General features: G+C 39.9%; 1 protein-coding gene across 1 annotated transcript in view; it reads right to left on the reverse strand.

Annotated features, from left to right (window-relative positions):
• Positions 1 to 5,716: 5,716 nt before the first annotated feature.
• EPSTI1 (epithelial stromal interaction 1) overlaps positions 5,717 to 13,370 on the reverse strand; it is a 67,904-nt gene continuing 60,250 nt past the window's right edge. Inside the window, exons 10-11 of the mRNA XM_063444706.1 lie at positions 11,547 to 11,634; positions 5,717 to 5,906 (exon numbers count right to left, since the gene is read on the reverse strand). Of these exons, the coding sequence (XP_063300776.1) occupies positions 5,901 to 5,906; positions 11,547 to 11,634 (94 nt within the window). The 3' untranslated portion in view covers positions 5,717 to 5,900. The remainder of the gene's footprint in view (positions 5,907 to 11,546; positions 11,635 to 13,370) is intronic.

A 13,370-nucleotide genomic window follows, 5' to 3' on the forward strand; every position in this document is an offset into this window, starting at 1 on the left:
AACAAAGACCACCCCCTGGCTCATTAGACTTCAAAGCCTGTTTCAATTAAACCCTATATGTGTGCGGCCAGCGTTCGTACTACCGAACGCCACGTGGCTGAGAAAACCGCGGCCATCTTTTTTCAGACGAACAAAGTCGTTGAGTGTCTGGAACTAAAATCAGACACTCGACTTCCCGAACACCGGTCTCAAACACACGAACGCTGTATCTATATGTACCGATTAGCTAGAATCGATTAGCTATTCGGTACGGTTGTGCATACGAATGAGGGGAACAATCGCTGCTAGGAGCCAGGGGGATCCATTTGGTACTTTGTTGATTTTCCTCCTTTTACTGAAGTGACCGGGAAAACCACTCAAACTTGTGGAACTATTTTAGGCAGCACACTCACGGTGAACTGGTCACAGAAGACTTCCATAGTTTTTGAGAACCCCTGAACCGATCTGGGTGAAATTTGAATATGTTGGTCACCCAGATCGGGGCTATCAGGGAACATATTATTTGTGGGGATACCTCATGTATAAAGGGGTGTTCCAGATATTGGGGAAAACGGTGATTTTTCTGCCTGGAGATAATCAAGTTATTACTTTATCAGACTTGATTGTCTCCAGGGCTAGGGGAGGGAACTGTATGTTTGTGCTGGGTGTTTTTTATGTTTTTACTGTACTTGATTGGTTATACTGTGTCCCTCCCTGTGGGATGTCCCCTTGCATGGGGACTTGCATAAAAGCCTGTGTGTGCTAATTAAAGCCAGTTCATTTTGTACCCTTCTTCTTGACTTCGGCTGATGTTTGGGGATTTGTATGCTTTACTAAGGGAATTATCTTGTAAAGCTATTTGTATTTCGTATGGATTTCGTCTACTTCAACTACCGAACGGAGAGCTATATTCACTAGGCTCTGGTGGTTCGAGAGGAAACTACTGAAGGAGGTTCAAATATACTTGGTTTCCTTACAATATGCAACGGAATATCGACCTCATTTGGAAACTAATGACGTCTTGAACGCCTTCTCTGGTACGTGGCTTGGCAGGATACTCCCACGAATATTATTCATGTTCCTAGCTCTACCCGTATACCTGACTAAGAAAGATTTAGTCCCGCTCCAAAAAGCTATCGACAATTTCATATGGCTGGAAAAAAGGCATAGAGTGGCAGGTAATATTCTATATCGCTCTAAACTGGCAGGCGGACTTGGTCTCCCACATTTACACTATTACTTTCTAAGTTTGTACATAGGTGGGTAGACCTAGAGTCACTGATGATAAGAGCTGACCTTCTGCAATTTTATATCTGGATCCCTAGGGAACAAAGAGCTTTATTAAGAACAGATTGCCCAGCCACTCTCACCTTCCTCTAGGTGTGGGACAGGTGCAGCCAGAAATATGACCTCACCAAACCACAATCCCCCATGATGCCCATACTACGCAACAGAGCATTCCTACCTGGAATGAGAGCTAGAGACTTTAAGGGGATTGAATATGCGGGTCTCCAAAGAATCTATCAAATATACGTAGCTGACACTATCATCCCATATAAGAACAGAACAAGGCAGACAACATCACACTTTTTCCGGTAACTGCAGGTCAGGGTCTTTGCCTAACAATCACACAACAAAAAAGGCAGCTCACACACAACTAACGTTCTTCAAAAAGATTTGTGATGCAGAAACTTACCAAAAGGGTCTCATCACCAGGCTTTATTGCTTTACTACAAAGGACTGAGGGGCGAACTGCACTACAGAGATCAATGGGAGGCAGAGCTAGGTGAGATATTGGAGGGCACTGACTGGCAAGACATCAAAGAGGCCAACGGACAAACTTCCATATGTGTTACGGTGCAAGAACAATCGTATAAAATGATGTTCCGGTGGTATACTACCCCAGTTAAGCTCTCTTACATGCACTAAACCTGACTGACCAATGCTGGAGACTATGCGGACATAGAGGCATGTAAAGACGTGTGGTGGGAATGCCCCCGGGACCAAACAAGCAAATTAATAACGAACATCTTCCATAGACCAATGATGCCTGACCCATGGATATTCTTACCATCCAGACCACTCCACAAAACAAAAACTGATCCACAAAATTATCCTGGCAGCCAGAAGGACAATCGCTCAAAGTTGGCCAAGGTCCGAGTTCCCATCTGTCGACATGGTGCTACTAAAACTTAAAGATACTTAATGGACAAATTGACTGCTCAAGTAAGAGGGATGCTAAAAACCTTTGCATGGGAGCTATGGGAGTCTTTCCTCAATGAGTCAACTTAGACTGGACTACTTGAATAGGTCCGACTACCCCTGTAGGGGGATGCCTGAGTAATACCCCATACCTATTTTTTGCAGGGAAGCCCCTTTCTTCTGATTGTCTCCTTTTTTCCCATTCTGTCATCTGTTTCTCTCTTTTTCTGCTGCTTAACTCTCTTAAATTCTGGATGGAAACATCCCCAAAACGGAACTAAAATTACTTGAGGAGTGGATAACCTAGTGATGGCACACGGTCCCTCATAGACAGTGGACAACTATCTGACTTATATGACCACCATGTATGAAGCAGAAGGGTCTAGTGACATAGTCGCGCAACAACTGCATAAAAGTTTGAATGCAATATTACTGATTTGAATGTATTTAATGCAATACTTTTTTAATTCTTTTCTGAACCTAAGCTCTACAAACAGATTTTTATATATACTGTATCCCGTGTAACTGCCCTATAAATAATCAACAATATGTAGTAAATATGGATCATAATGTCACCAATGTTGATATGCCCTCGCTCTATTCATTGTATACTGCATCGTCTACCACTCAAGTCTAAATAAAGAATGTAAAAAAGAACAAAAAAAACATTAAGATAGTACATGATGGACAATATAATTTATTATCTCTAAAAAGGATGCTCCAGGGTATATTTGCACATCTATGTTGTAAATTCCTAATGGAGAGAATTTGAGTGTTTTTTGATATATGGTATAAATTGCTTTGCATGTTCTATAAACTACATTGCTTAATCCATACAGTAAGATATTATGACCCTCTTACAAGGATATTCTTTTAGGGAATGCGCGACAAATAAGGCACAAACACAAGTATATGATAAAATGTATGGTTAATATTGATTTAGGATACTGTTAAAGATTTTAGGATATACACAATACACATAACCACATCCAGTCCAAAACCAAAAGATGCATAGTAAAAGGGAAATACTTAAACATTTAAAAGAAGATCTTCAACTTCCACCTTCATCTTTGGTAGTCTGGGACAGTCTCTCTCAGTTCACCATGGCACTACTAATATATAGAAAAAGGTGAACAGCGCTAGCAGTATACAAAATATATATATTACATACGTAATTGGAGATACTTCTCGATGATATAGCTTAAAAGAAAAAATTATTATTATTATTGTATTCTGTTTTTTTTTAAGCTATATCATCGAGGCGTATCTCCAATTACGTATGTAATATATATATTTTGTATACTGCTAGCACTGTTCACCTTTTTCTATATATTTGTCTTGTTTTTCACAAGGTTGAGGGAACACCTTGTTGGTGAACTGCAGCTTATTCACAGATAGAGAGCACTTATTTTTGTATTTTTTACCCACCATGGCACTACTGCTTGCTGCGCTGTCCTTCTCAAAAGAGACAAAAAGAGAAAGCGAGGAGTCCAAATGTGCCAGACAGGGTATTTGAACCTGGGTCCTTCTGCATCCTAAGCCTGCATTCCTGCCACTGAGTCACTCCAGTACTTGTGGACTTAGCCTTTATCTGACATTGTCTGCAGCACTAGGGATCTGGACTTCACCAGTGACCCCCACCTGTTAATCTAAGTCCACCTGAGGCAGATGGATCATTATCCCAGGTATATAACACTGCCTCTCCTTAAGGGCAGTGTCAGTCTGATGTCTCTTGTTTTTTTGTTCCTGTTGATTAAGACTGACTTGGCTTGTGACCCCCCTGCTTCTGGATCTTCGTTATTGCATGTTCGCTGCCTGTCCTGACCTTTGGAACCGTGTCCGACTACTCTTCTGGATTTGCCCTTGTCTGTTTTCTCAAAACCGGTTACTGTTCGTGCCTAAGCCCCCGTGCACAGATTCACAGCCCAGGTAGCTTCTTATATGGTTACAGTGGGCTGTGTTTATCTGCAAGGGTGAGAAAACATCTCTGCACTTTGGACTCCAACTAAGGTAAGCCATGACACCTTGTCTGTTTCTTTTAAATACTGATTCTTGCAGTCCTTAACTAAATATCCCTGAATCCCTTTTCCTTCCCAAAAGTGGTTTATCCAGCCCCCTTTTTCCAAAGAGTTCTGTCTTTACACAGGTCTTTCCCTTTGATCTCTTCCCTGTACACCTAGATTTTAATTACTCTGATCTTCTGATCTCCTAATAACATGCATGGGAAACTTGTTGGCAGAAGAACTGCTGGACGGATGTAAGCTATTGTTGCTTTAGCTGGGTGGTGTAAAATACAACTGAAAGCTTTGATCATTATTACACTGTTATCAAGTAGATGACCCCAACTTGTGGAACCAGTCACATACACAGAAAGTTTTATACAATATTGCAGTTTTGCATATCAATTTCTTACAATACAACGGTCTTGAAACCTTCACTTTCTTCAGAGTACTGTCCGACCAGTTGCTAATGTCCTGCCTTGTGTTTTTTGCAGTTTGATAAATCTCTTTTTCAGAATGATAAAGGAAAGGATGGGTAGCTCAGGCAGACAGAAAGACATGACTGACCTAGCAAGAAGTGCTAATTAAGCAGATTTGGGGCATGTTGATATAACTACCTTTTAATATTAAGTAGACTAAATTGTAGATTAAGTAATACTTTATATAATAAGCACTGCATTTTTTTCTGCTATTTTTCTACTTTTAAGTAAAACTTTTAAATATTTCTTAAGTTGTCGTACACATGCTGACACTATGATGGATTTGTAATAATAACTATACAACAACGTCAGCCTTTTTATTTGCCAAATGGTAGTATTTGTATAGAGCACTTGAGCAATGATTCACAATAGATACTAAGCTTTTGAATGCTTTTAGTAATGCCAGAATAAGAAACTAAATAATGCATTGCCATGGAAATCCTTGTGGGACTAAAATGATAAAAAATTATAATTTCCTTAAAAATAAAAGTTAAGAGAATGTATCAACATTGTATTCCCACTTTCTCAAACTCATCTTATATTCCCAACATACATTATATAGAAACAGCAGCTAAAATCTGACAGTTTTCGTATTGTCTCAATGCTAGAGCATATCTGATGAATTGTATGAAAAGACGCATGCTACACACTTCAAATTTAATGTGCTAAAGGCGGTTTTTGGCAGGTACACTACTAGCATTTTTGTCAGTTTGCAAAACAATTACGGTATATTACACTTCAGATATGCTGAACTGCATTATCATCAGAAACTCATGATACCCGTAAAACAAAATTTAAAAAAAAATGTGATTTTAACAATGTAACAAGTTTAAGTGGGAAAAATACCCTGTCTTTTAAAATTATCTCCTATACTAGAAGTAGGCTACCTTCGACACTCCAAATGTTGTGGACTACATCTCCCATGATGCTGGCAAAACAGCAGAGGACATGTACTACTTAACATCTGGAGTGCCAAAGGTTACCCATGTATTGGGTCCTATACACTAGTAAAATGATCAAATAAAGTACATAGAGGTGTGATTTGACACTTCGCTATTTGAAAATACATCATAGTTTTTTTAATGATTGAACATGGACTACATTTAGTTGCGTAAGTAATTTCCATTTACAGTAACTGTAATGCTTTTCAAGTATTGCTGAATTCTCCAAGATCAGAAAGTGAGTTGGAAGCAGTAGCCCATGAATCGTGATTACATTTTGATATATTCTCTGAAGGCCTTTAGTTCTGGAATTGAAAACAAACATAATGCCAATAAATTATGTTATTACAAAAAGATAATTGTATGCAACATTGAGGATTCTGCACATTAGATCAAGTCAGTCTTCATTGTCACAGGTACAGAATGTAATGGTTTCCCTAATATTACAGATATAAAATGTTTTAATCATTCATTCGTGATTTAACATAAATTCAATTATTTTGTTTGTTTTCTAAAAAAAAATGTTTAAGACGCCTAAGGGAAAGAATTCAATTGCAAGTATTAACCTATCTCAGTATTGCATCTGGGCATATTTCTAATATTAAAATTTTGGGGATTTTATATATTTTTGCCTACAGTACTTATGGCACACAAGGAAATAATATTTTATATATAATATTAAAGTATATGACTCGGAAGGGAGTTTTTAGCTTTATACTAGTTTTCAAGTACATCTCCTCATTGATCAAGACAATGGATGTTTTTAGGTTTGATGGCAGTGTTTAATCCTAGTATATATTGCTGATTGCACAGTTTAGTAGCTCTTGCTAATTGCTGGTGCACAGTTTAGTAGCTCTTGCTGATTGCTGGTGCACTGCTTAGTAGATCTTGACGATTGCAGGTGCACTGCTTAGTAAATCTTGACGATTGCAGGTGCGCTGCTTAGTAGATCTTGACGATTGCAGGTGCACAGCTGGGGCTTTTTTTTGGCTACTGTGTGCAGTTAACTATCTGAAGCAGTTACTGTGACTGTTTTCAGTGGTATGATTTACTTTATAAAATCAAATCTGGATTTGTTTCACTAGGTCACAACTGCAGCAATGCTAAATTTCTGCAAGATTCTACTCTGAAAAAAAGCACTACTCCTGGTCTATTTTAACATTTTTTCAGGCTCAGTGCACTGGAGCTGGTTTAGGAACGGAGTGTATTGTCCTAAAGTATAATCTGTCTAATTGAGAGAATATGCTATCTGTTATATTCAGTTTTCTGCTTTTTGATCCATTTGTGGACCTAATGTTTGGAAATGTCAAGGAGGCATGTTCTTGGTTCTTAAGAGGTTAAGGAACAGAATTTTCAAGGGATTCCTCTGTTGTAAGTTTGTAAGGAGGAACATTTTATTTTTTTGTCTGCAATAAAAGCTTACTCTATTGTGCTCATATTCTACACGCAATTTTGATACTGGGTATTGCAAGTGTTTTATTTGCCTGTGGAAGATCTCTACATTCCCCACACCACTCTGTGTCTTAATCATTCATGCAATATTTCACTTGATATCAAAACAATAAGGGAAATCACTGATCATGAAGTACCACTACTTCTGGCATGTTCTGATGTTCAAGGGGATTCTTCTGGGTGTCTTTTTATCTGCACCTTCTAGTAATCTGTGGAGTCATCTTGCATAATATAATATTGTAGTTTGTTTGTGACAAGCATTTGGCTGATATTTTCTGGTCTCTGTACCTAGACCTGTGTAAGTGATGTTCATTCCGGACATTCCATTGACATAATATTGTTAATTTTATGTTTAGATTGGTGTTAATATTTTTTAGATAGCGATGATGGAATTATGGTAGCGCCTATGGTGATTTTAAGATCATGTGCTGCTTGATTTATCTGAAGATAAGGTCAGAGTAAATATGTGGTTGTTTTGTTTTCATAAGCACAATTGAATATCTTTAGCAATTCTGCTTATTTATGTGTCTGTTACCACACTGTATCCTGTGCCGCCGGTTACCACCTTTTGTAGGGACCAACAGTCTCTTATCATTTTGATTCTAATGTTTGGCAAAATGTGTACTATTTACTGTACTTTTATCTTTGAATGTATGTCCTGATGTTGTTGGCCTAAATTTCTTACTTATCTTTAGTAGTTACCACAATTTGCTGATATTATTTCAGTACTATCTTATAGATGTGCTCCTTCTTACCTTTACCAAGTGATATATCTACTATTTGTGTTATTGTTTTCTACCTCTCCTGTAATTTATCATTATTGTATCAAACAGTCCATTTATAGTGTGAGATGCAGTTGAGTTTGATATTTGCAATATGTTGTACTTCTTGCAGAGTTTTCATAACAAATTATGTTATGTCTCTTATAGGCTCTGCCTTTTCACACAGAGATTTTGCTGGGGGCGTGGCTTGCAGGGTGAGTAAGATGGCCGCATAGAGATTGAGCTCCCCGCCAGCTCCACACTGTTCATTACCGTGCCGCGTGTCTGGGCAAAACACACAGGGCAGCCCAAGCCCTGAAGAATGCAGATGCTCCTAGAGGATCCCCGGCATCGTCCCTATGGCAGTATCTGGTCACCCCGGTGGACCTATCCTCTCAGGCCTCCAATGACTCCATGACCACCAGTGGCCCGCACTTACCTTCCCCAGAAAGGGGAGACCTGCGGTGCAACCTCACCACTCATCAGCACTCCAGCAGATGCCAAGCTGGACTGGATGGCCCTGCTCAGAAACTTGCCGACAAAAATCAGACAACAGTGAGGCAAACGCAGACTTGAGAAAGTCCATCATGGCAGAACTACACGCCATGCATGAGGACATGGCGTGAGGCCTCAACCACAGGGTCTCCCAACTTGAGGCGGACTGTGACCACATGTCGGCAGCGCAGTCAGTGAATACAGATGCACTCCGAACCCATTCTGACCAAATTAGGCAGATGGCACACCACATGGAGGATCTGGATAATAAGGGTCGCCGACAAAACATCAGAATCAGGGTGTCCCCGAAATAATGGACGACTCCGCACCGATAAAAGCGACCCTTTCTGAACTGTTCAATAAGCTACTGACAAAATAGAGACCTGCGCATCTCATCTAATGATATGCATGAGTCTGATCCGAGACCTGTCTCATATGACAGTATTTACTATTCTTAATGTACACGCTAGAAAGAGTCCTACCCCTGTTTGACGCCATACAATATAACATGCAAAAGAAACAAAATAAAAATATATATTTACAAAAAAAAGATAAAAAAAAAAAAAAAGATATTGCTTTGTATTTCCTGTAACTCCAGGCAAGATGAAGCTGTAAGAATTGTGATTTTAATAAATACATACTTCCAGAGAACGGTGGGATTTCCAGTTTAACCCCTTAAAGGACCACTCTAGTGCCAGGAAAGCATACTCGTTTTCCTGGCACTAGAGTGCCCTGAGGGTGCCCCCACCCTCAGGGACCCCCTCCCGCCCGGCTCTGGAAAGGGGAAAAGGGTTAAAACTTACCTTTTTCCAGCGCTGGGCGGAGAGATCTCCTCCTGCTCTCCTCCTCCGATCCTCCTCTTCTCCTCCCAGTCGGCTGAATGCGCACGCGCGGCAAGAGCTGCGCGCGCATTCAGCCGGTCACATAGGAAAGCATTCATAATGCTTTCCTATGGACGCTGGCGTGCTCTCACTGTGAAAATCACAGTGAGAAGCACGCAAGCGCCTCTAGCGGCTGTCAATGAGACAGCCACTAGAGGACATAGGGGGAAGGCTTAACCCATTCATTAACATAGCAGTTTCTCTGAAACTGCTATGTTTATGAAAAAATGGGTTAACCCTAGAAGGACCTGGCACCCAGACCACCTCATTAAGCTGAAGTGGTCTGGGTGCCTAGAGTGGTCCTTTAACCCCTTAAGGACACACGACATGTGTGACATGTCATGATTCCCTTTTATTCCAGAAGTTTGGTCCTTAAGGGGTTAAGCAGGGCCGCCATCAGGAGGTGACTACCACGACGGAACTGCCACCGGTACACCTACACCTGGGTCCGGACGCTAATGGGCCAGCCCTATGTCTTCAGGGGCCCGGTCAGCTCTACGCCCGTGCAATAACGCAACCGAGCCACTTTAAAAAATTGCTGGGAGTCGCTCTCTCCGCGCGGGAGGGAATCAAGACAGGCCACGAGGACGGAAGAGCCACGCCGACTCCCATCAGCCCCAACTACCCTCCTGCAAAAAAAGTGTGTGTATGTCAGTATGTATGTATGTATCTCTGTGTGTGTGTGTGTGTGTGTGTGTGTGTGTGTGTGTGTGTGTATATATATATGTACCGTATATACTCAAGTATAAGAGGAGTTTTTCGGCACATTTTTTGAGTATAAGACCCCCACTCGTCTTATACTCGAGTCAATGTCTGTATTGAGCTGTAACTTACCTTTCCTGCAACTCCTGTCTGCTCCCTTCTCCTCCGTTCCGGTCAGCTCCCTTCTCCTCCACTGTAAGTTTTGCGAGAGCCGCGGCGTCAGAGCGCTCCGCGTGGCAGTCAGACCGCGAGACTTACAATGGAGGAGAAGGGAGCTGACCGGAACGGAGGAGAAGGGAGCGGACAGGAGCTGCAGGAAATGTAAGTTACAGCTTGCTGCCAGCCCCCCTCCTACACAGCCCATGCCACTAGACCACCATGTATCAAGCAGGGAGGGGGGACAAAAAATATATAAATAAACATTTAAATAATAAAATAAAAAAATTAATAATATTAAAATAAAAATAATAATATTAAAAAAACAATTTAATATTAAAATAATAATTAAAAAAAATAATAAAAATGCCCACCCCCCACCAAGGTTACACACTCTGCCTCCATACACACACACTGCACTCATGCACAAACACACTGCATTCATACACACACACACACACACTGCATTCACACACACACACACACTGCATTCATACACACACACACACACACACACACTACACCCACTGCATTCATACACAGTTTTCCCAGTTTTGGGGGGTAAAATTAGGGGTCTCGACTTATATTCGGGTCAACTTATACTCGAGTATATACGGTGTGTTTGTGTATGTATGTCAGTGTGTATGTGTCTTTCAGTATGTGTCTGGAAGTTATGCCCTTACCAAGGTTCTGGTTTGAAAGTGCCATCAATTGATTAGTTAATTTATATTAGAGAAGGCCAATAACTTCTGTTTTTTGCCAAATTATGTTTATAATTTTTAGACTTTATGTTTAAAGGAAGTTCTCCTCTAATCTATGTTATTATTTTCCATAGCAAGACAGATGCAAGACGGGTGTCTCATTCCTTACAAGAGATGTTTTGTATTAGTCTAGCCTTGTTCCTTTTATAGGTTTGGTTATCATGACCTTAATTCCTACCTGGCTCTATCATTCTCTGAATATTCCCTATATTTGAATACAGGGGGTTGCTGACCAAAGCCTATTAGGTATAATAACTTGTATAATCAGATATTATGGCAATATCCTATTGATTACTTGTTTGGCTTTTGATAAGACTTGTTAGGTTTGTGTAGCTCAATAATATATTTTATAGCTATTAGCTGTATTTGAACTCTGTCCCTCCCACTATATTTACTGATTCCCATGAGTAAATGCTGCCAAGGAAAAGTGTCTCCTACTTACTGTAATTTTCTGTTACTGGTCATTATACATGGCAGCATTACGTTCCCACCCATCTACTATGAGAGTTGTGAGGCTAGTTATAATGGCAGCCTGTTGGAGAGGAGGTGGATCTATTTATACCAATTTTTACTTCCTGTCCTTTCTGCTGTGAGGGGAGGAGCTAACCCATGACTAAATGCTGCCATGTATAATGATCAGGAAAAGAAAATTACGGTAAGTATGAAACAATGAGAGATTATATATTCTGAGTTAGGACTTGAGGAAGAATCAAATAAAACAATAGTCTAGAACTTACCCATGCATTACTGAGGCCACAATATCTATCCTGGTTTGGGTTTGAGGTGTTCTTTCTTTCAAGTCTATCCAGGAAAGCATTGTTTACCCTTCAAAAATGAGAACATACAGTTAGACATGAGGAAAATTAATCCATATATCTTTCTAATTGGCTATGGGTAACAGCACTTTCACAATTTATATTAAAGTGGCACTCTAAGCATCATGTTCACTACAGTTTATTCTTGGTGGTTGGTGTTCAGAGTCATTCCTCCACTCTTGGTTTTTGTAACTTTTTTTGTAAGTAGTTTGACAATAAAACAAGGCTCTTCTAAGCTTAACAGTGAGCACTGGTAGCAGTTTAATCAAAAACAGTTTAAGAAAAACAGAGGCTATGGTGCTTAATGACCTATAGGGGTTATGGTGCTCAGAGTGCCCCTTTAAAGCTCATGTTAAAAAAATACCACTAAATGAACTGGAAAAAAAAATGTTTAAAGATATGTATTTACATGAATGTTTAATATATTATTCACTAAAGCAAAATTGTGGAGAAATGAACAGTGAATGGCACATTTTAATCTAGCTTCTCAAACTAGAAAGATAGTTATGATATATTTCCAATGTGTATTTATTTTCTAAAATATGCAATCTCCTTGTCAATTTCTTACAATTTCTAGTTTAGAATAATTCTGTTGATACTGTATATAAGACGAAGCTATACATACAGACACACACTTCCATATGGCTTTTCTCACTTTACGGCATGTGTTCATAAGGCATTGATCTCCAAATATTCTGGAAGGATTTTGCCTTTTACCTTTATAGCCATGCCATCTGTCTCTAATGGCACTAATACAACCGTCTAGTGATGGTCAAATGGTTAAACAGTCAGATTTTGGAAAAATTAAGCAATTCTATATTAAAAACGATGATGATGATGAAAGTGGGAAATTTGTATGTATTTGTCAGTTTTGCTTCACTGTATACTGCTATTACTACAGTAGCCCTTTCCAGTAAGTTGAGAACAACTAAAGGATGAATGTATAAATGTAGGAATGGTTTGCTACATTCTATAGGAGGCCTTAATATTAAAAAAAAAAAAATAGTATAATATTATATATTACAAATATTTTATATTTCCATATATGAAGACATGGAGATATAGTTCGTTAAGCATAGAATATTTGGAGATACGAGCATGTGAACCCGGTGTTAGGAAGCTTAAAGGGACACTATAGTCACCAGAACAACTACAGATTAATGTAGTTGTTCTGGTGTCTACTGCCTGTCCCTGCCGGCATTTTAATATAAAGAGTGACTTTTCAAAGAACCTCCGGTGGCAGTCACTCAGATGGCCACTATAGGTACTACCTGCATGGAGGTGCTGGACTTTCCCCATAGAGATGCATTTAGTCAATGAATCTCTATGAGAAGATGCTGACTGGTGCAGTGCACTGTTTTGCTACGCATGCACTTTTCTCGGAGAAAGCATAGTATTGGCTGAGCTCATCAATTTTGTTGATCTCAGCCAGGAATACAGAGTGGGGGCAGCGCTGGTGCTGGAGAAATGTAAAGTTGTTTTTAAACTTTAACGGAGGCAAGGTGGAGGCAATACTTTGTTTTTTTGTCTCAGTATTTTTCCTACGCCTGACACTTCTAGACCCTGGTGTAGCTACTGACATCTAAAAATGTCAATGTCCAAGCCGTGTCCAGTGACGGCTGCAGAGATATTAGTTGTATCTATGGAGGATCCTGCAAGACCTCAATGCTGTACTCTCGTCGGTTCCTGGCACCGAAGCTCCCGGAGCAGAAGAGGAACGACCAAAAGAAAATGCAAAGTCCCCAA

This window comes from Pelobates fuscus, chromosome 1 (genome assembly GCF_036172605.1).
Source record: "Pelobates fuscus isolate aPelFus1 chromosome 1, aPelFus1.pri, whole genome shotgun sequence".
Lineage (NCBI taxonomy): Eukaryota > Metazoa > Chordata > Amphibia > Anura > Pelobatidae > Pelobates > Pelobates fuscus.